Source organism: Calypte anna, chromosome 13, assembly GCF_003957555.1.
Source record: "Calypte anna isolate BGI_N300 chromosome 13, bCalAnn1_v1.p, whole genome shotgun sequence".
Classification (NCBI taxonomy): Eukaryota; Metazoa; Chordata; class Aves; order Apodiformes; family Trochilidae; genus Calypte; species Calypte anna.
In genome coordinates, this window is record NC_044259.1 from 14,899,517 (window position 1) to 14,923,114 (window position 23,598).

The following is a 23,598-nucleotide window of genomic DNA, read 5'->3' on the forward strand; positions in this document are numbered from 1 at the left end:
GCACCAGCTAAAACTTGAGGCAATGTACAAAGTTTGCAGTAAATACTCTTTTCTTAAATGCTGAAATTTGTCATCTGCAACTTTTCTTTCTCTTTCTTAGCTATTGAAAGGGGTCACCATAGCCAGTGGTGGAGTGTTACCCAATATTCACCCAGAGCTGCTGGCAAAGAAGAGAGGATCAAAAGGAAAACTGGAAGCCATCATCACCCCACCTCCAGCAAAGAAGGCCAAGTCTCCATCACAGAAAAAAACTGTGTCAAAGAAAACAGGAGGCAAGAAAGGGGCAAGGAAATCCAAGGTAGAGTCATCTGTTCATTTGAAAACCAAACAAGGATCAGGGCTTTTTAAAAAATTCCTTGTAATTAAACCTAATCAAAGTGAAGTATGGAGGTGAGGGGAACAAAAGGACCAAAATGTAACTTTTTTCATACACTAGGAAACTAAGAAATAATTATTTTTTTTTAAGCTAAGGAGAACATTCCTTCATTCCTTTTTTGAGTTTCACTTTGTAAGAGTAGGGAATCTTTCTTACGTGTGTATGTGTAACCAAGGCTCATTATTATTATTATTATTTGCAAAAAAACCCCTACTGTCTAGCAGTTGATTATGAAAGTAGGAAGAAAAGCACACAAATTTCATATGAAATGGGCAATGCATGTGAAAAGTTGCCTTCCAGGTCAAACAAAGCATCTGTATCCATCCTGTGTGTTTTGTTTGTGTTTTTTTCTTGTTACTCTTCTGATTGTTTCACTTTTTTGGTTTCTGAACTGTTTAGTTTTGTCTTTTAGAATACTTATTAGCTGGCATTTCAAGAACAGTGTTTCTAATAACCATGCACTAATAATTTCCCTAAATCTGGAATTTTTTTTTCCCTACTGCTTGATTACAAAGGCAGGAAGTCTGTTGTGGGGTTCTGTTTTTCTTCCACACAATAAGCTGTATTGTCTGCTTACTACATTGGTATTTGGCTAACAGTAAACTTCAGGGGAACTGAAGTAGGACCCATGAAAATCTAATTTTCAGAACATTTGTGTAAATTAAAGCATGGATGCAGCTTTTAGAAGCTTGCATCTAAGTCATTTGGGTTGCTCAGCCACAGATTTCACTTCTGTACTTTGGAAAGGGACAGTAGGTAGCTCAGCAGAGGTATTGCTGAGGCACCAGATATTTATATTAAATTATAAGTAGTCATTTTCTTGCAAAATCAAAAAGACTTTTTAGCAGCAATTGAGTTTATAACCAAAACAGTCAAATCAGTATCTTCATGAAGCATCACTTTCAAAATGTTCCTAGTTCTCATTTTTATTCAGTAAATCAATTCATTCCTGAAACCTAGAATTTTTTTTCAGTAATACAGCTGAGAAAAAATGGTAGTGGGAGGGAACTCCCTCTCCCCTTGCAACTTACTGGAGATGAAGGTGATCCTGTCGAAGAAGACAGAAGAAATTTTTAGCCCATTTTCTGGGGGATAAAAAGTAGAGGAATTCTTCTGATGCTGTCCCAAAGGATGGCCAGATTTCAAAGCAGTTTGTGAACTTGTGGAGCACCTCCCTGTGCAGAGAGAAAGAAATTATGCTCTTGACAACTCTGTTTTTACCTTGAGTCTGTCCATACATGTAACCAGGCAGGTTGTATCTACAAATGGGTTTTTTATAGGTACCTCTTTTTCCACACAAGCTATTAGAAAGTGGTTAAAAGTTGAGGCCACAACATTTATGACAACTGTCCCATCCTGGGCTGATGTAGGTACACAGACACTGAGGTCATTTTTTCCTATTGATTCCTTCAGATGTCATCTGTCACTTCAGTTAGAGACTAAAAAGATTCCAGTGTGTGTGTTGTGGTTTTATTGCCTGCTAAGCATTTCTGGCATGTCATAGATCTTAGTGTTATTAAGAGGTGTTTTTCTCTCAGCCTTGATTTAACTAATTAACTGGATTTTTGGAAGAAGAAGCAGGGAGAAGTGAGCAAATCGGCCAGTGCTGACAGTACAACAGAGGGAACTCCTGCAGATGGTTTCACAGTCCTGTCCACCAAAAGCCTGTTTCTTGGCCAGAAGGTATGTTCCTGCATTGTTATAAATTAATACCTATTTTTCAGTGCTGCTTAGGGAATACCCCTTCCCACCACCCCTTTCCCCCAAAACATCAAGGTTCGATGGACACTTCCCCACTGAGCACATGAGGAGGTGTCTTATATTAAGTTCTGAACATAGAAATTCTCCAAAATTACATTGAGAGCATTTTAAAAATACATATAATGAGTTTTCATGTGGCTGCACAATTAAATGGAAGGAAAGCCTGTGTGCTTTGTAATCTGTCTCACTTTATTTGTAAACAGCATAATTGTTGCAGCTAAACTTCTGCCAAAGATGAGATGCTGCTAAGAATAAAATGTCTTTTTTAGCAGCTCACTTCTCTGCTGATGTAAATGGCTTACAGTTTTTTTTATCAAAACCTATTTTAGGTATTTGTTCATAAGAGTGATTTTGTGTTTTGTTCTGCTTTGTTATTTACAAAAGTTAATGCTGTGCAATAATGAATGATGCTTTTATGGAAACCTAGAAGTCAAAGATCCTTTTTTTCCCTGTGAATATGCTTGGGGTGGTTTAATACAAATACATATCTGCTTGAGGAGAGGATCCATTTAAAGAGACAATTCATTAAAATAGTTTGGGCTTTTATCTTGAAACCTGCCTTTAGTTCATGATAGAAAATTTTGTTAAGTAAAGCTGCATCTTTCTTCTACCATTCAGTAATCAGGCCATTGTGTTGTGTCATAAAAGATGAGCCATTGTCCATTGTGGAATGTGTCTCTTCTGACTCATCTTTATTTCATACTGAGGTTGTTCTCCATTTATCCCTCCACAGTTTGTTTGCTGAGTTTAACATGCATGAGAGTAATGTTGACTTTTATGCAAGACTTCTGATTTTCCACATTTAATTTTACAGCTAGGGCTCGAGTGCTGCTTTGGCAGGTTTTGCAGTTATTTGACTGCTACTAGGGAGGTTGTTTTGAACACATTTTTAAAAACAGTTTGACTAAATTAGAACCCAAAATTCATAAAATAAATTACTCTTTCAAGAAAATAAGTAACGTCAGACTTTTGGACCCGATTTTGATCTCCTTTTAGTTACCATAGGAAACCTGCAGTAAGACCTAGTATTTTGTTCCAGCAAGACTGACACAGCAAATCAATGGGGCTTTGCTGTCAGGCTCAGGGGAAGAGAATCATGAGCTCCAGGATTGCTTTAAGCTGTGGTGAGCAAAGCTAGTGCCTGTTGTAGAGCTTTCCAGTGAGTTGCTTGTACTGGGAAATGCAATTTCCAGCTTTCTCATTCACTTGGAGTGAAAAAATTACAGATATGACTTGCTCATCCCCATACTGGTTCATTGTTAGTTAGCCCTGTACATGAGAGGGGCCAGGTCTTAGCCTTTATTTATAACAGTACATCTAATCAAAAGGAAAATTAAAAGAAAAATGAAAAACCTGCTTGTCCCTTGTGAGGGAAGACTCCAAATGAACTAGATTCTTTTCAGAGGGGTAGAGGGTCCATAGGTGCTGTTGAGGTGTGCCTAGCACAGATTATATATTGCTTTTATTTCCCTGTGAGAAACTGTCTTTAGAGGCAGTAAATCATTAGTGTCAAAAACTAGGTAGGCAGTGTCTAAAAAACAGCAAAATTTTCTGTTTCCTAACACGTGTGAGTTAACAATGAAATTCCTACTTTGTTTGAGCTGTTAAATAATATATTAGTGTCTTTATTCTGATTTACCCTCAAAAGAGCACATTTAGACCAAGCTATGTTCTTTTAAGCATGCACCTTAAGACTGAAAATGTGGAAAGCATAAAATGCAAAAACCCTTTTTTTGTACTGTACTGATCAAAGAGATTTTACTTAGCATGAAACCAACAAAAGCTACTAGAAATATTTTCAGAAATGTTCCCCAAAATTCTTTTCAAAATTGTCAAAATAATTTTTTTTAGTTACTAGTGATAAAAAAGATAAAACTTCCAATCATGGGACTGGGGGGAGTTGAATTCATCCTCTCTCCTAAACATGAGGTGTGTTTTGTGTGGGCCAGGAGGTTCCTGGGTGGGACAGGATGGCTGCAGCTGCCTGCAGGCTTAGCAGACTGTGCTGGTACTGATGGTGGTTGTTAATTATTTAAGTGGCACATGGAGGCCTCAAATAATTGCTTTTTTAAAAAAAATTATAAGTGTAACAATCATCTATGAGAACTCCAGAGCTTTCAAATCAGTTAAATGATTTCTGGCCATTTCTACAGCAATTGCTGTTCAAAAAGATAGTACTGCTTGTGAAAATATTTGCATACAATTCTTAAGAGAAAGGTTTTGTTATAGCTGGCTTAAATTAGTGCCACGTGGTATTCATAAAACTAATGAACAAAGAATTTCCTTCAATAGCAACTCCAGAGAGTAGTGTTGCAGTTTGATCCCTTGGACTTGTGCATGTTGCTTTTTTTCTTTAGTGTGAGGGTAGAAGGTGTTTGCTTGGAGAAGTATCTTCTCCTCAGCATAGCCCTGCTCTCCTTAAGCAGCTTTTTGAGGGAAGATTAAAAAAAAAAAGTCTGCTAGTCTCTTGGGCAGGGAGGAGGTGATTCAGCTGAAGGCCTGGAAGTGAGGACTGATCCAAGAGACATAGTTACACCCTTCACGTGGATGGTAGGAAAGCTCAGTATGTTAAAACATTTTAAACATTTCCATTCAAAAAGCCAAAAATATTTGTATTCATCAGTTATTTTTCTTGAATTTGTACATACAGATTTTCTGGGTACTTTTGTGCTCTGTGTGTTCTTAATAACCTACAGTGCAAACACAGAGACACAAAACTGAAAAACCTAAGCAAATAATAGGTATCTTTCAGACACCCTGGAACACCTTTAGAGAATCTCTCTTTGGCCTGCAAAACCACTGTCTGCTAGATCAGGAAATAATTTACTAGAAGCAGAAAAGGAAGAAAATAACCCACTTCTGAGTATTACATCAGTCATAAGTGTTTAATGGGAAAAATCTTTTTCTTGGCTCCATGTTTGCAGAATGGATAGAGAAGGGTTTTCTTTGCAAGAATGGCTCTTCATCCTCCTAAAATCATGGGTTTGATGACTGAAAGTATAAATGAGAATGTTCCAAACCTGATTTTATAGAAGTACTGAGACTGCATTAAATCTTTAGGTATCTGTTAACTTCCGGCTAGAAATTCTTAGAGGTCAGGACCTAGCAAAGAACCTTTCACTTATACTTGTAGAACTGTATTAGAGTTACACTAATTAAGTATTAAAATCTAGTAAATACATAAATGATTGCATATCCTACAAGTGTCATCCCAGGGGACATGTGGCATCCTGCACAGCAGCTAGCTTGGTTTTCCTGAGGCAATTACAGAGTAGAGGCTTGCAGAGACCTCAGCTTGTTGTTTGCAAGAGGCATCTTCAGGTTTCTGTATGAAACTCTTACCAGAAAAACATTCAAGACTTTAAAGGTAATTTTGTCTGAATTAAGAAATGCAAGGCTAGGCTCAGAGCAGACTCATGGATGTGCTCAGTGCCACCTGCATTTTATCTAATTAACATTTAGTTTAAATGTTACCTGAAGTTGTGTCCATTCTTTGCTGCACACCTACATGCAAGTTGTGCCTATTTTTTTTATAAAGTAGCCTTTTAGGGGATCACTCCTGTCTAATACATGCTACATACTGCTGGGCAGTAAAATTGAGCAATTAGTCATTGGGGGGTTTATTTCTGTGGGAAAACTTCTGGTTTCTTTAAAATAGTTTTTGGCAATTAGCTATCACCTTTTGAAGCATTTTGTTGTTGCTGTTAAATTAAAACTTTAATAACCAGCTGGTTGCTGTGTAAATCCCATGTATGAGAAGGAACAGAGAGAGATTAAAGGTCTGAAACCAAAATGGTCTGCAGCCATCAGGGGCAAAACCGTGTAGAACACAGACTTAGGGAACAAAGAGTCACCTATAAAATGAACAAAATATGCTTAGGAACATACTAAAATCTCCACAAAACAGTCCTGGTGTGTGCATGTTTTGTTGTTTGGTTTTTTAAGTATTTATTTATTTATTTCAAAATTCATGAAGTTTCTTTAACATTTTGGTTTGATTTGACTTTTTATTTGAAACAGCAGTTGCTTGTAGTCAAACTCAAGACTCAAACTCAAGTATGAATAACTTGCCACATGTGGAACTCTAAGCTGTTTGGAAAGCAAGCTTCCTTAGATTTTATTACAAATTCCTGAACAGTCCCCTCCTTAAAACAGGGCTGAATTACACACATTTTTAGCAAAAATCACCCTATTTTGAGGGAACATAGTTTACTCAAGCAACATATGCAAGTTGTATGAAATTGCAGGCTTTTAAAAAGAGAGAAAGTCAATTGATATAATCCCATGAATGAAATGGAAATATTATTTTCATAAAACTTAAATATATGGATATCAGCCTCCTTAAATGGCTCACTCACTTGTATTGGTTACATGAATTGGCTCATATTCCCTATTAATAAACTCAAATACACATGGGAAAGATGTGAAGAGTTAAGTTTACAAGATTTGGATTAAACACCAAGAGACAAAATTTAGTGATGATGAGAGAAGTTGCCATGCCTGCAGGTTATGTTTTGCTTCATAGGTTGAACCCAGCAGGCTCTTGATTAGAAGGAAAGCCTGGCTTAACTGCAGCTGGCTTCAGGACTGAAATAATGAATGACAAGTTCCTCAGTCCATAGTTCCTTTCCATGTTGCCTGATAAGCTACTGAAAAGTTGATGATGTAGACAATGTATTTATGATGTAAAGTTTATGATGTAGACAATGTATTTCCCCATATGGAAGAGTCTGGAATTTTTTTTTGCACTTTATAGTGTTTCAGATTTTGGTGGTAGTAAACTTGGTGAAATCAAACTTCCTAACCCAGGTTCCAGAGCCACGTTACAAGGCCCTGGGGATCAGCTTCTTCAGCCACCTGTCAGTGTGCTGCAGTTTTGACTTCTGCCAAGTTTGGCATTTGCATCAAATCTCAAATGAAGGAGTTGTTTCTGTGGTGTGGGTCACATGCTGTGATGAGACACCTTAACTGCCAGGAGAAAGCAAACTCAGCTATCATTTTACACCTCTGAGCACTTCCAAAAAAACCAGCCTCACTAGTGTGGCATGGCAGGATCATTCTCAGTGCAGGTCTGGTTTTGTCAGTGACTTCTTATTTTATATACCAGTCTGTAAGCCTTGCTCAGAATGTGTTAGAAGTTGAAATCTGCACTTCCTCATATTTAATAATTATTTTTTTTCTTTTTTAAGAGCACAGATGTGAGGTTAACCTCTTGATACCTGTGCTAACTTCCTCACCTTATTGTTATTCCTGTGGGAAATAATTTTATCATGATTCAGACTGCAGTTGAGAAGAAGCTTTAAATACCTGGAGTATTTAACTCCTAATAAATAGTATTAGAGGAGTTACTAGGCATGACTGGGTGAGGTTAAAATCCCTATTTTCCTAAATGACAAAAGGAAGTTGCTACTTAAATCATTGAGGTCTCTGTCATCTATAGTTGGAGGAGAAATAAAGACCATCCTATAATGCCAAAGTAAGAATCCCAAATAGTGGTCAGCATAAAGCCAAAGCAGAGCTCATTTGCAGGTAGATTCATGTCCTCCCAGTGTGAACAGTGTTTGAGTCTTGTGTTTGAATCTTGGTTTGTTTTTTGGTTTTTTTTTTGGGTAATGACCCTCTTTTATGATCTGCTTTTTATTTTGCATATTTGTTTGCAGTGATGCTATCTCCATCTGTGTTGCAAAGCTCACTTTTCTGCAGCTTCTCTGTGATTTCCCAGCTGTCCTGTTATTTCCCACCTCATGCTTTTCTTTTCAGCTGAACCTTATTCACAGTGAAATCAGTAATTTAGCCGGCTTCGAGGTGGAGGCCATTATCAATCCTACCAATGCTGACATTGACCTTAAAGATGACCTAGGTAAATGGGGCATGGGTTGACACAACTAACGGTCACATGGAGATTATGGAACCCAGAATTTACTCTCTAGGGCTTCATACATTTTAATAAGACCAGAAATTCAAATCTTGCAGGATCTGTTTTGTTGGAGAACTATATTCAAAAAGCTTTTTTCACCAAATCTGAATACTTGTGGCTATTCTCTAGTCTTCAAGTTGATTTCAGTTAAATCAAATTATTTAAATTCTTTTCCATAATGATCATATGTGACTGTTAGCTACTTTGGGGGGTTTCTTACTTGGATACTTTGAGGACTAAAATACTTTTTTGTCAGGTTGTTTTCAAAATAAGCAGTTTCTCCATTCTAACTACAGTCTCAAGAGATTTTTCTGAAACTCAGATTAGGCACCAGTCTTTGAAAGAGGAGTGATGAAAAAATTAACCATCCCCAAATCTTTCCTACCCTGATTTTATGTTTAATTCAATCAAATCATTTGTTTCCATTATGCTTCAATTACTCCTTGTCACTTTCATATTCATGTGAAAACAAATACTGACATTACACCAACACTGAACTTGTAGCTACTACCACAGGTGGTGTATCACTTTTAAAGCTTCTCTCTTCTTTCAGATTGAAAAAATAAAAAAAGATGGAATAATCCTTCTTCAACAAAACTAATAGAAAATATAACTTCTATTAATTATGTACCGAATTCCCTTCTTATTTGATTAAACCTGCTGCTGTCTTTTCTAAAAGCTTCCTCAATGGAATGCAACCTGTAATTCTACCTCTGCATTTCTTTTGGGAATGTACACATGAAATTTAACAAGAAAAATATTTAAGAAGGCTAATTTTTAAATCAGCCTTTTCAGAAATGTGTCTCAGCCATCCCAGCCCATAATCAGCAACTGTACCTTTAAAAATATAAAACTGATCATTTACTTTTTTTTAGACAAATTCTTTACAGCCCTGCGTACAAGTACATGGTTTCCTCCATATGAAGGAGACTGTAATCTTTAGAAATAAAGTGATGAACTGCTCTGCAAATAACTGTTAGTGCCTGTCAGCTTATTAATGCTGACAACATGGAGAAACTAGTTATTTTGTTTGGCTTGATGATCCTGAATTTCTTTTTTTTAAACAGATTCCATATTTTAGTGTCATGCTCTGTGGGGAACTGGTTGTTCTAGGTTTCTGCAAAGTGCAATGGGGTATTAGCTGATTTTAAAACTTTGGAAGTTCTCGTGTGATTGCTCTGACTTGTCATTTTAACATTTATTTGATCATGTCATACTCAAGATCCTCCTCCTGTTCCCTACACCCCTTTCTCTACACACACCTGCACACACAACTCAGCATACTCCTTTGGCGCAAGGTTTGGAGATGTAAAGGTAGGAAAACTATGGACGTTGGTACATGTGTAAATGTAGAGCCTGTGCTGGGTCTCTGTCCAACGTGGTTGATATACATCTGTTTACCTGTTGTAGTTGCAAGTTGTACAGGCTGACATTGCCACGATCGACAGTGATGCTGTCGTTCACCCGACAAACTCTGACTTCTACACCGGTGGTGAAGTAGGTAATGGCAAGTTCAGTGCTGCCGAGTTTGTATGTGTGTGCATGGTCAATCAGCAGCCACAAGCTTGTTGTAGCTATGCAGATCTGCATTCATTTCTCACTTCCAGCAGTCCTGACTGATAATGAAAAGAAAGGAACACGTGCCAACTCAGGAGCCCTTCTTGATTTTTAGCACCAAATCAGATTTTCAGTAGTAACGATGGAATGCACCGCCCAAATTTGAAGTGCAGGGGTTCAGTGCAGGCATGTGATCAGTTCCCACATGGTTTGCTTGACAGCCCAAACACCTGTTCTGAATACGGTTTGAGACCTGATCCTTTAGATTTCTAACCAGTTCCAGTACACCCTCTCCAGGCCACGTTTCAGATATTCACATCTGACATGCTGGATCTAGCCCCAACTCTTCACTTTGCTTCATATTTTCATATTTAACTTCATGGACCAATGACCCTTCTGGCCCTACTCAGTGGTCCTCATGCCCACAAGCAGACAGCTTGTGGTGCTACATAGATGTTTTAGGTCATCTAAGCTACACGTATGAGAGCAAACATGACAGGTATCTTAATTCAGCATCTTGAGTGTCCCCTGAGTAACTCTTGCCTTGGTAACACCCTTTCTGCCTACAGTACTTTGAGGATTTTCTAAAAGAGCAAGAGCAGCAGCACTTTAACTGAGCTGCTTTGGTAATTTGAGAAGACAAATCAGAATCTGGGCTGAATACAGCAGTTGCTGGTAAGGGTGATGACACACCCCACTTAAAAAATAAAAAACCATGCCCAATTCCAGCCTCTGACCTTGAGCACATGGCTGCTGAGCACACTGCCTCCCTCCATGCACAAGGCCATGGTTCAGTACTGGCTCAGAGGTGTCAGTGTCCTGCTGCAGAGCTGGCATGTCCTACACCTCCTTCTTTTCTGAAGGGGCTGCTTTGGCTCACATGCAGGTGAATGTAGTTCTGTATAGACAGTTGGAGAAGGAAGAGCTATGGCTTGGCTGGCTAAACATCATGCAGAGACATTAAAAGTATCATAAATACCCTGTATCTGCTTCTAAAGTCTGTCAGACTCATGTAGCTGATGTGCTTGTTTCTTCCCCTTTGACAAAGAAATGCTTTGCTACTCTAGAAAGAAAATTGTCTCTCAAATCTCCACCTCTGATTCCTTAGTTTAGGTTCCTGTTGCATCTGACTGCTGTAAGAAAGAATAGAAGTGCACAAATGCTTAGCTTCCAATGATTAACTTTTACCCATCTAAATTTTTTTTGTTGTTGTTGGTTTTTTTCCCTAACAATTTAAATGTACTGGGGGCTTATCCTGAGAGTTATACAGCCTAAATTTCTGCTAACGCTGTTTTCAACACTGATACCAATGCCTGCTTGGAAAGCATGAGATAATGACCTTATTCTCATGGGAGTGACACATATTTATGCCTGTGAGCAAATATACTACTAACCTTGAAGCTGTGAAGCAAGACTTCCATCAAGAAACTTGCTAGTGTAGTGGAAAATGGGTTACAGTATGTCCTTTCCTAGATTAAGCTAATTTACAACACAGTTCTGTAGTACAATTTCAATGTAAATCCTCACTATTAATCAGAAAAAGAATATAATTGAGGAGTAAATGCAGAAAACCTCACTGATTCATACCAAATCAGACTTTTGTTCTTCTTTCTAACAGATCTGCAAGAGTTGAGCTCAGTGAAATAAACTGACAGGGTTGTTCTTTGCTTTTAATTATAAATTAATTCCCAGTAGAAGGGAAAAAGCTGATCCTTCTGGATTGAATTAAACCAAAGTAGGCTAAACTCCATTAAATGTACTACAGCTTTGCAATGACAAAGAAATGACCTTCTTAATAGATCTTTTCTGTTCCTAGGTTCTGCACAAGGCTTAATTATGTTTCCCCTTGAAACAAGAGAAAATGAGGATTATGAATGTCATGGGTTTTAGGACTGATCTGAGGTTGGACTCAGGGGGAACATAACTGGAATGTAGACAAATATAAATAGGAATGATCCAGGAATATATACAACAAGAATATAACTGAAACAGAAGACTTGTTTCCTTCCCTCCCCATCCTTTCTTGGGGTGATTTTGTAAGACCCTGGTGCCAGCCCTGTCTGTCAGCAAAGGGCATGGTGTATCCTGCCCTCTGGCATATCCCTGCCTTTTGAGGGCACCTCAGTTCTGGGGTGGCTCTCCTTTCCTAGCATGCTTTTGCTGCTATAAATAAAGCCATTACTGTCTTTCCTAAGATATTTGTAAGATGGTGCCTCCCACTTGGTTACATGAGGATAGATAAATTTGAGTTTCAGATAATTCCTAGTGAGGACTTTGTCTGAATAAACTTAGACCAAAGTATTATTTTATATAAAAAAAAGAAAAGTTTAAATGAGCTCAAAAAGTAAATTATACATTGACCTACATAGTCTGACCTTGCAATCCAGCTTCTGATAAACACCCATTATGAATTGGTTGTGAAAAAAGCAAAAGAAAAGACATAGTTTTTCTCATTGTCCTCAGCTTTTATACCCTGAGAGCAATAAACTGCCAACAGCAAAACAGACAGGGTCACAGAGTCAGTATTTGAATGAACAAATAAATGCATTGTTTTCAACTTTTCTTCTGCATTTTAGATGAAATTTAGCAATGGTGTCAAAACAAAAGCATCTTGCAGCCCTCTTAGTTTTTGGAGCTATAACCCTATTTAGTAAACTGAATCTTGGAGGAGGGGCTCTGCTTCCTTGAGCATACAGTATGTGCACTTCCATCAGAAAATGTGGGGTTTCTTTCTTCATCAGTGGAAGTAAGATTTTTCACCAAATGAATGCCTACATCTTTAGAGATCATAGTTCTGAATTCTTGGAAATCAGTTTTCAAAGTAATATCTCGAATCAGAGCCTGTATGATATCACTGCTTTTTACTTATTGACCTTTATAATTAATATGCACAGTGCAAAATTCTGTGGGATGCTTATGTAGTTAGGAAAATGCTTTTTGGGGCTATTTTTGTTTTCTTTTTTTAATAATAATATTTAAAACTAGAGCTGCAAAATAAGATCTAAACCATTTAGTGATGGACTGCCTTTGGAAACAGCATACCTTTTGGTTACCCTGAAACACTGCACAGCTCTTCTCCTCCCAGAATGACTTTGTCCAGCTCCTTAGTTGTAGTTAGAGAAGTTCATTGGAGGAATATGTTCCTTAGAGATTCTCCTGATTTCTGAGGCTCTTCCTCTTGGTTAAAGGTGGCTCAACAAGCTGGGCAGTTACCAAGTAAAGCAGCCCGCTGCATTCACGAGACTGTTTCATTCCTGGTGCCACCTGTGGGGGTCAGGGACCAAGATCAGGTGAGTTTCAAATTCTTATTGTGGCAAATGGCTCTTTAAAAGAATTTGTAAGTGAAGAGGGGTTATGAATCTTAGGGGAAGGAATTATGAACCTTCAACCACTCTTGAACTAGCACATTCTTCTGGAGCATTTCACACTAACAGATGCTCACGATAAGGAAGGAGCTAGGGATGTCATGTCAGATGTTTTGACATTAAAATCAGAGTCTGAGAATGTTAGCCAGGGATGCCAATGCAAAGTTTTTGGGTTGTTAGGGTTGTCTTTCTTTGGGTTTTTTCTTTCTGTTGTCATTGTTGTTCTTCTTTAATGAGTAGCTAACCCTGAAGTCCCAAAAGGTTTAGATCTTACTTTGCAGTCCCCCCCAAAAAATAAAAACGTTTGGGCAGAAAACTTTAGAGTGATGCAAAAACAAACAAACAAACAAATGATGACTCACTTGTCTGCTGTGGAAACCTGGGATCAGAGGATTAAAATACCAATTCTCTGTTCAGGAAGCACTTTGGAAAAGAAAGGAGGCAAGGAGTTTGTGGAAGCTGTCATTGAGCTTCGCAAAAAGAACGGACCCTTGGACATAGCTGGAGGTGAGGCTCTGCGCTTCGGAAACCTGCACACCAACTGGGGAGGGAGTGGGGTGGCTGTTCCTGCTGGCTGCAGGCAACTTTTTATGGGCTACAAGATAATTTGTATTTTCCAAAGCTAAAATACACACACTGCGTCTGAAGCAGCCTTGACCAAAGCATCTGGGAGGTGGTGGAGTGACGTAATATGGCAATTAAAAGCAGGCTGTTCACAGGTAGGTGCACACACAGGGAAGGCTGATTATAAGGGCACAGTTCAGCAAAGCAATTAATGAGATGCTTATTTTTCAAAACAGTGGAGTCCAAACTCTGTTAAACATCTGCTTTGCTGAAATGCCTCTGGCTTTCACTGAACTTAAGCGTGTGCTTAAATTTAAGCATCTGCTTGGGTACTTCGTTTAAGCAGTGCCAAAATCATCACTATAAAAACTTTTGAGGCTTTTTGATGCCTGGTTATCAAAATTTCTGCAATATCTGAGGAAAATCTACTATATAAGTAATAAAATGTGGTCATGGCAATATATAATTTTACACCATCTGTGAAATTGCTGATACATGTTGTTCATATAGAAGGCTGATTCTGCCATCTGTGTTTATGCTATAAAAATAAATACAGTTTGCGCAGTTTTGTAAACGAATTCTAGCTAAAGCTGAAGGGGAGATACAAGACTTCAGCTCTGACAGGGAAAAATTACAGCTGTTTACTTCTGGGGCTTAATACTTAGGGGTTTTCCCTTGCTTTCTGAAATTTGTAATCAGCTTTTCTTGGAATTCTTCTGCAAAAACATGTATGATCAATTACTTTTTTTTTCTATAATAAGTATTCCTTATTATCCCAAACCAAAGAGCTTCCAAATAGGTTACAAGTTGGAGAGAAAAGATTGTGTCTATGGTTCTCTGTTTCTACAACAAAAATATAACTTTCCCTTTCAGAGCACTTGCATTTGAAGTAAGGGACAACTGCTTTTGGTAATTAACAGTTGTCCTCAACACAATCCTAATGAGTTCATTAATGAATACCCTACAAAACACCCCCTCAGAAATAGTAAAGTTTGTGATGAGTATCAATACAGTATTTTATTCCTTCAGGATGAAGTTACCCACTTTTCATATCGGAATAGAGATATATGAGGTGCTTTTGATAGATTTTTCCTGGAGTTATGATGCATTCTGAATCTGCCAAGATTTAAGTTGCATTTGATGACAAATTGACATTCTCTAACACTGAGGCTTTTCAACATGGTGAGACTGCAAACTCATGAGAACATAAACGTTTGAGCTTCCATTGTCCTTCCAAATGTTACTCTTCCAACTAACTTCCTGTCAGACTGCCACAAGACAGTCTTTTTTTCTCTTTCCTGCAGCAGCTATAGGATAGTATCCATATGTGATGATTGTGCTTCCAAGAAGCACTTCTGCAATACTAAAACAAGAGCATGTAAACATTCCAGAAGGGAGCAGAGAATTTCTGGCCTCTACACACCTTTACAAACTTGCTCTCTGTGAAAATTCAGTCTATGCTCTTGTGAGACAGTTTTTTCTAGGTCTTTTTCCTCTCAACTTGTCATGAGGGTGTTTTTCTTATCCCCCTTTTTTATTTAAAAAACCCACAAATCAAAGGTACAAGTTTTTAATTGCAAACACAGACCTATGTGTTCAGAAATGGCAGTGATCCTCTTACCTTGTTTTGTGGCAGGCAGAACACACAACTTGTTGTTGCTCTTTGATGGGAGGTGGTAAACCCAGGATGTGGTGCTCTGCTGAGAGAAGGTCTCTTGTCTGGAGAATCCCTAGCTGGCAGTAGTTTGTAAGCAGGCTCTGCAGCATCATCTCAGCCCCCAGAGACCCATGGGAGTGTTGTGATGATAATATATGATTAGAATACTAAAAATGCTCCTTTATTTCTTTGTACACACAAGGCACTTCCTGTTGGTATAGAAACAGTGTGAATTAAACACTGTGAATCTATGAAAGCATCCTCTCCAACTGTCTGACAAGAATGTGATGAAAGACAAATTAAAACTGCTGTCATTTAAGTGGTCTTGCATGACCCATGCACAAAAAAGCCTAAATAAGCCTGAGCCCAAAGCCTAAAAATCACACAAAATGCCACCTTTACAGTTACTCAGAAACAAAGCTGGAAATAAAGCAAAAATCTTAATTTACATCTTTTTCAGCCTTTCTTACCACTCTTCAGAGTGAGTAGCTCTGACCTGATCCTGTGTGCACTGTAATGTGACCAGCAGCTTGCTAAACAATCTGTATTTAGCAGGAATAGATGAAGATTACACAAGTCAGAACTCTGTGCAACTGTCCAGCATCCTGATATTTACTGTAGCTCTGCAATAAACTGAACCAAAGCAAGATCATCCCTGGAAGGGGTTTATGCCCTAACAGATTACTGCCTTCTGATGCCTGACACAAGTTTGCACAGTCCCCAATACAAATGCATTTCCTTTGATGTCAGCCATGAATTTTTGCTCTCTCTAAAATAAGCTCGATCATAGCTATGAGTTATAAATTACTACAGCAAAGCACAGCTGGAAATGGAAAACACAGTCTCTGTAATCATGTTGTTATATTTTAGTGCTGTGTGATTTGTAATCTAAACCAGGGGCTATATGAATGTTTGTCAGTTGTTTGGGATTTTAATCAGGAATGCACTCTTTTAATCCTAAGGAGAGGAAAGCAATTATGTTTCACTTTGGGTTCTTACTAGCTGTTGTCAGTGCTGGCCACGGATTGCCTGCAAAATTTGTGATCCACTGTAATAGCCCAGGCTGGGGCTCAGACAAATGTGAGGAGCTGCTGGAGAAGACAGTGAAGAACTGCTTGGCTCTGGCTGATGAAAAGAAGCTGAAATCAATCGCGTTCCCTTCAATTGGCAGCGGCAGGTAAGGCTGTTCCACAACCCCTCTGCTTGATGCCAAATAGGTCATGTTTTCTAAGTGCTCTCACAGGTGTACCTTTTTCTCAGGTACAAAACCCACTGCCACAATGCTGACTTTATTCCCCTTCGTTCAGATCAGTTCCCTAAATGAAATGTTGCTTCTATGTTCATTCGAGCTGTGCGTGGATCTGCAGCGTTCTCCTTGTTCCGGTTTGGGCTTGTCAGGGTTTGACACTCCTTAATACTGGTTCAACTTGTAGGGATTCCTGCAGAATCCTAATTTTATCCTAATTTAACCTAGTGTGGGCAAATAGGTTAATGTGCATAAAACAAACTTTTTAATAGGATGGGCAGAAGAGGTGGCTTAATATTCATTTAAGCAGCAAACTTGATGTGCCTCCAGTGCAGGATTTGCAGGGTCACTTCAAGCTTTCACCCAAAATTTGTAAGCTGAATTCCATGCAGTTTACATCATGGAACTCTTTCAGGAAAAGGCCTTAAAAGCCTTTGCCAATATCTTTGAAAGCAAAAAAAAAAAAAAAAAATTAAAGTTAAGGTCCTCTGGTGTTGTACAGGACGCTCAGTGCCTTTGAAAGCTGGATCATGTTTTTAAGAGTCTGTATATGGGCTACGATTTTAATCTGAGGCTCCTGGGTTTGGGAAGAAAGGTTTAGAACACTTGACCCAGAACAATGGCTCAGTATGAAGACCTGATTAGACCAAATTTAGGTTGAATTACACAGTTGTGTATTTAGTCCTGCCCCTTTTGAATATGCCAGGAAAGAAGGTGGCCAATGCACAGCAAGAATATTCTTCCCATAGTGCCATGTTGCAACACTAGATTAATTCCTTCATACTCAGTGGGTTAGGGCAGGAAGTGAATGACAATATTACAAGTTTCACTAGGGCAGTAAACTTAGGTGACTTGCATCAGACAAAGCTCTAAATAAGGTTGATTTCTGTGGGCGTCATTTTAAGGAGGTAACGTGACCAAACTGTATGGAATGATAGGGAAATATAGCAGAGGGTTCATGCTAATGTGTCGAATTAGCTGTCAGGTTCACAGGTTAGTCAGTACAAAGAGAAACTCTGAGCTGCTCTTTAGGAGAAGCTGTATTCCTCTCCAGACTGGAGAGTGGCTGTGGAGCTGGTTACATGAGTGCCTGAAGCAAGACTGTGAAGTATCTTTGCCAAGCAAAGATCCATTCCCAGCCCTTGTTGTGAAGTAGCTGGTTGGTATTGGAAGATGGTGAAATCCTGACTAATCATGAGATTCACATTGTGTTTTGAAATCTGGTTACTGACAGGCAAGATCTGTGGCTTAGCTCTCAGCTTTGGCATAGGCATGTCATTCTGACTCCAGCCAGTTGAAGTGGTGCTTTGGAAAGATGGAGAGGGATCCAACAGGCCTTGACAAATAGATGAGGTTTTTTATTTTCCTTTTTTTTTTTCCTTAATTAGAGATACCCAAGCATAAATCAATTTTGGAAAGAACTGAATATATTCTGACAAGGCTCTTTACTTGTTTTTATGAAGTCAGAGGCGTTAAAAAAAACCCCTAAAAGTAAAGCTTTGAAAGGCAACAAATGCCAAAGACACCACATGTATGCAGCTGTTCACGTACAGACATCTGTCAAGCAGACATCACCCAATAAACCCACATAAACAGTTTAATTCTCTTTTATAGTGAAGGAATAGGATTACATGAGGGCAGTTCAAATAAATCACAGGGGGAAATAAAATAGCATGCTTGTAGCATTCAGTGGGCCAGATGCTCAGCTCCAGTGTGTGGAAAGCACAAGTTGGGTGCTGTACAGAGGTAGTCTGGAGTTCAGTCTGGTGGGGCCAGCAGAAGAGCAGGGAAAGGAGAGGTAGGGATTGAACATAAGATCATTCTGAGAGTAAAGATCTCTCTGGCTTTGATCTGAATTGACACTTGCTTGGCTAAAATCTCAAAACTGCCTTTTCACAAGAATTTAACTCAGACCCGTGGATCAATGCAAGAGGCTTCTGTTTCTTGTAGCCCACACATGGCCATTAGGCCAGCATCTGATTTTTTCTGCTCTTTCCTTTCTTTAAGAGAGTGGTCCTAAACAATTTGCCTTACTCAGCTTCCCTTTGTGCTGCTGCCTCCCTTTGACCAGGCTGCTGCTTTTTCATTTGTCCCATGGCCTCCCTACCTTCTATGACTTCAGTGTTCCCTGTGAGCAGTTAAGAAACAGTGTATACCCTGATTTTGATGCTGGCCTGCATGACAATTCCTGCTCAGGGGCATCCTCAGAGATCTGTTGAATATATGCCAGGATGCAGCATTCATAAGGAACTAGCAAGTGATCATATATGGAGGCACATTGAGTCTGTGTCTTTTTCTCCACATAAGCTGACAGTAGGAAGTAGCTCCTCTGTCAAAACTGATCTCAGCTGATTAATGTCTCACTCAGCTGACTCTCCCTGACCAATTCATTTGGCTTGGGAAGAGTAAAAGGTTTTTTTCACAATGCTGTTTCCTTTTCTTTAGTAAAAAATAAAAAATAGTAAAAAAAATGGGTCATTTTCAGAAAAGAAAGAAACAGCACGAGCTATTTCATGTCATCATCACTGAAATATCACAAACATTACCTTTGGACAGCAGGTATAATATCACATTAGAGGCAGCACTACATCAGGGTTGCTCTCAGGCTGTATTTTATGGCAGGGTAATGTGCAGCAAGCAGGCCATGACACAGGAGTTGCCTTTCTCATTTTGTGTCTTGCAGCCTGTAATGAGAGAGATAGAGTACAGCAGTGCTTTATTATCAGGGTTGGATGTTCCAGTGAGCAAGTGGAGTTGCAGCTGGCAGTGCCAGAGGTGCCAGCTTCTTGGAATTGCTGAGGAAACTCTGAGAAACTCAGCCATCTGTGGAATCTGTAAATTAGTAGTAGTATTAATACTCCCCACTTTGTAATGGGGAGTATGGACTATTGTATATTCTTAAGTGCATGTCAGGCAACCAGGTGGTGTTCAGCGGGCTCTTTCAAGTTGTATTTGTGTCCTTCTTGTGACAGTGACCACGTCCCATCACCTGCAGTTTATGGAGTGCTCAGACCTTGGCCTGAGCAAAGCTTAGGCCCCACTCAAAGTGGTTACCAGGTGTCATTTCAGGAGTTTGCCGTGACCTGTAAAACTAACAGTTCAGGTCATGGCTTTGTTCAGACTGTTTTATTTGTGCTTGACCTGTTTTTAGATTAGATGAAGCTTTCTGACAAGGGCTGCTAGATAAAAATATGAAAAGGCTTGTAAAAGATGAGGCACTGAGCTTTGACATTCAGCCCCTGCAGGGTTTTGTCATCTGAGAAAGCAGCAAGGTTTGTTTTGTTTGTGGCTTCTCCAGAAGAGAGGGGCAGGAGCCTTTTCTTAAGGCATTGCTAGAGGAGTAGAAAGGCCTCTGGTTTTCAGATCTCTCTGGTTGATACCAAGCAGATGTCTTTCAGATATTTTTCTTATGACTGTACTTAGATTGAATTAGTCTGTAATGATAAGTATGTAAGGATTGTTGGGACGTGTTGCTGAGGCTGGCTTAGAAAAGCCATCAAGACCTTTAAGTTTGCCCTCAGACCTGCCACAGCCACTTGGACTTCCCAAGCTCAGTGAAGTTAAACTGAACCCATCTGGACCCAGGAGAGAAGTCTTGCTCCCCTCCACTTTTTGGTGCACTTTTGAAAGAATATAAGGGTGCTGCTGGTGTTGTTTCTTACTACCAAACTACTGCAACTCAGACTCTCTCTCTTTCCAGTCTGCAGCAAGGCTGAACAAATAACTTTTAAAAATTGTGTGCAATTATTAACCACTGATACTGGTAAAACCCTTTTTTACTTCGGGTTTTTTTCATGCTTCATTTTCCAAATGAAGTTCTCTACCCCTTTGAATTGTTCTTTGATGGTTGGTTTGCTTTTGGGACAGGTTTGACTCTGTAACTCTCTCTTACCATGTGTGCTGATTCCCTGGATGCTTCAGACTGACTGACCCTGGGTTTACTTGTCTGTTAAATGAGAATAATTGACCCATTAATGTCTGTGGACTCTGCATTCATATTTTGGGAATGCTTTTCTTCTGTTTCAACATTTTAAGTCTTGCCTAAACAAACACATTTGTAACTTCTAATTCAGACTGTAAACACTGGCTTTGGAACTTTATTTACTGTGCTGTGGTAGAGAGAAGATGAGGTTCCCTGCAAGGTTATACCATCAAAATCTTGTTCAACGAGTCCTGATTTTTTTCTTTCTTGTTTTGTCTCACCTTCCAGAAATGGCTTCCCAAAGCAAACGGCTGCTCAGCTGATCCTGAAAGCCATCTCCAGCTATTTTGTGTCAACAATGTCCTCTTCAATCAAGACAGTGTACTTCGTGCTCTTTGACAGTGAGAGTATAGGGATATACGTGCAGGAAATGGCCAAACTAGATGCCAACTAAGCCTAGAAAGCTCCAGTACCAGACCCCTCTTCTACCCCTTGTCCTCCCCAAATCCTAACTCATTGTGACGCAGAGCATCCCTTATTTTAAATTTTGCTCATCTAGGGGAATAAAGGTGGGGTTTTTGTTTTGTTTTGGGGTTTTGTTTGTTTTGGGTTTACTTTCTGAAATGTTTTCTGTTGGCACTGATAGTTGGCAATACTGCTGTTAATGCACTGTATACCAGGCATTGTCTGAACTTAGTGTAATCTAGGAGATTTTATAGTTTTATTTTAATGAAGTCTGAATTGCAGCAGAAACCTGTTAGGAGTATGTAGTCTTTTACTTGTGAAAGAAACAGGCCGACCCTATTTTGTAACTGTGTTGTGGTGCTTTATCAATACATCGAGTGGCGTTCCTTTCATTTTTTTAAAAGAACAGATGCTATAAACCTACTTTGTGTTTGTTTATTGTCTTAATGATAAATCTGTAAGAAAAAAAAAAAAAGTACAGAAACCCTGTTGTCCTTAATTATATTTACAATTTTGAAATGGTGTGAACTGATTTAGTAAAATGTTTGAACTGGTGCTATTGGTGTACTTGAATTACATTTTCCCCTTAAGCCTTCATTTTCTAAATGCTGAAAACTTAGCTGAGGCAATAAATGAAAAAAAAAAGATGCAGTACATTCACATTTAATCCTAAATCCTGTGCTGCTGCTTTTGCATCGATTCTTGCAGTGGAAGAAAACTGAAGCTGCGTTTCCCACAAATTTCACTAGGTGTCACTAAAAGGATTGAAAAATAGAATAAAGCCTGAACGAGCGGATACCTGAGGAAACGGTGCAAGAATGTCCTGAAGGGGTTTTTGGCAGAAATTTAACACAAAAGAATATGCTGTGAGCATGTCCTTTTGCAAAAAAAAGGGCATGAGCAGGAAACATGCTCAGATTCTCTTTCTCAGCATTCATTTCAAAACTCACTGACCCTCCCTGTGGCCAGAGAACTCTGTGATTCTCTTGCTTTGACCCAGCCTGGTCCATCAATGACCTTGTACTGGTCTCCACCACACTCGTAGCAAGGTGAGTGAAGTGCCTGAAGGAGGAGGGAGCCTCTCTTAGTGTCCACCCACCTCTCCTGCAGCCTGCAGAACACATTCTGAGGTTCTGAAATCCAGCAAGTTCTTTCAGGAAAGCCAGAGATCCCAGAACAAGCTTGAACTCAGCCACATGAAGCAGCCCAAGTAGATGATGGCATATATTCAAGAACCTAAAAAGTAACCTCTCAGGTTACATGCCTAACAAGAAAAACAGGAGAAGAAATCCCTGCTAAGGTGTGCACCACAGCCAGGATGTTACTTTGGTAATCTCCCTGGCTTTTTCCTAGTTGTAGTTGAATGTGCAAGCTCCAGTTGCAAAAAAAATAATAAATTAATCACATTTTGGAAAGATCTCATCTGGAAAACCTCAGTGAAAGTGCTTTTACAGCTTGGTCTCTTATTTGCAAGTCCATTATGGCTCTTATCTGAAAGCAAGTTAAAATAGTCTCTCTTTAACTGGTTCAGTGCTTTAAAAGGTTTAAAGCCTGGATGATTTTGGGGCATATATGAAGTGTGTTTATACATATAGACATATACATACCCAATTATCCTGCCCCTTCATGGTCAGGTTGCCAGGCTGGTTTATAGCTGCAGTTGGCTGGTGACAGCACTGTTACTGTGTCATTGAGAGGAAGAAAGCAAAAATGCAAGGTTTGGGGTCATTCCCCCCATTCCCATAAAGAGGAAGAGTTTGTAATTGCACTCATCTGCCTCTTTGCATCCTTGTTGCCTGAAATCCTGGGGATGGGTTTGTTTTTTTTTTTTTAATCTTGAAAAATGGGAGCAATGAATGAAGTCTGTGTAAACTTTACATTTCTAAAGCAGTTTGGGAAAGGTAAATTATTTGCTAACGGTACCACAGATGTGTCTGCTGGATGGCTGGTGTGCTGATGGACAGGTTGAACTTTCAGTGTCATGTTACATTCCTCAGAAATCAGCCCTCCGTACTCCACTATTAATTTAAGGTTCAGTAACAAATTCTTCAGCTCTTTTATGGATGTCAATTTTTGGAAGTCTTTGGCCAATTCAGAGGTACACGATGGTAAAAGTGAGGTGGCTGAGCTAGGACAAGCCCTGACAGGAGGTACAGGAATACAGTGAAGTGTGTCCCCTGTTCTGCTCTCCATTTGCAGCCTTCCCTGCCCTGGGGCTCACGTCCATCCTTAAACTTCACTATCACAACCTCATCTGTCCTGGGTAAAGACAGCCCTGCTGGCAAGGTTGTACTGGAAGGAAGAGGTCCTGTTTTCTGGCCGTTAGGACATGCCAATATTTTACAGCAATTTAAAGAGACATCTGACATCTGCCAAGAGCAGTGGGTTTCCTTGTAATGCTCTATTTAGCTGGTTATTTCCAGATTATGTTGGATTTCCAATTGCTACATGTACATTTTCAAAGCAATGCCTGCAGCTAGCATCTTTAAGTGCCATTATAACCTCAAACATCAGAAGACCCACAAGGATGTTACTTTCCAAGCCCACACTCAGTTGCTCCTGTACATTTTTTTTCCCAGGTATTGATCATTTTTCCCACAGACTAATTAGCACCCCAATCATCTATTAAATGGCATCTCTGCAACAGCTAGAGAGGGCATTGTCTGGGCTGCCTCTAACCTCTCATGTTGCAGAAATAACAATGCACAGCATGATAATGAATGCACCAATGGGACAGTGTCAAAACATCAGTTCTCCAGAGATTTGTC

At 39.3% G+C, this 23,598-nt stretch overlaps 1 protein-coding gene across 6 annotated transcripts in view; it reads left to right on the forward strand.

Moving 5' to 3' along the window:
• The window catches only part of LOC103529960 (core histone macro-H2A.1), a 45,126-nt gene extending 23,741 nt beyond the window's left edge, over window positions 1–21,385 (forward strand). For 2 of the 6 annotated variants that reach the window (XM_030459012.1, XM_030459017.1), the window contains exons 4-9: window positions 101–298; window positions 1,949–2,059; window positions 7,898–7,997; window positions 13,394–13,483; window positions 16,200–16,374; window positions 20,654–21,385. In XM_030459012.1, the coding sequence (XP_030314872.1) occupies window positions 101–298; window positions 1,949–2,059; window positions 7,898–7,997; window positions 13,394–13,483; window positions 16,200–16,374; window positions 20,654–20,819 (840 nt within the window). In that variant the 3' untranslated portion in view covers window positions 20,820–21,385. Of the gene's footprint in view, window positions 1–100; window positions 299–1,948; window positions 2,060–7,897; window positions 7,998–9,464; window positions 9,556–13,393; window positions 13,484–16,199; window positions 16,375–20,653 lie in introns of all 6 variants that reach the window. The other 4 variants (XM_030459016.1, XM_030459015.1, XM_030459013.1 and 1 more) reach the window with 4 other exon arrangements.
• Window positions 21,386–23,598: the final 2,213 nt, after the last annotated feature.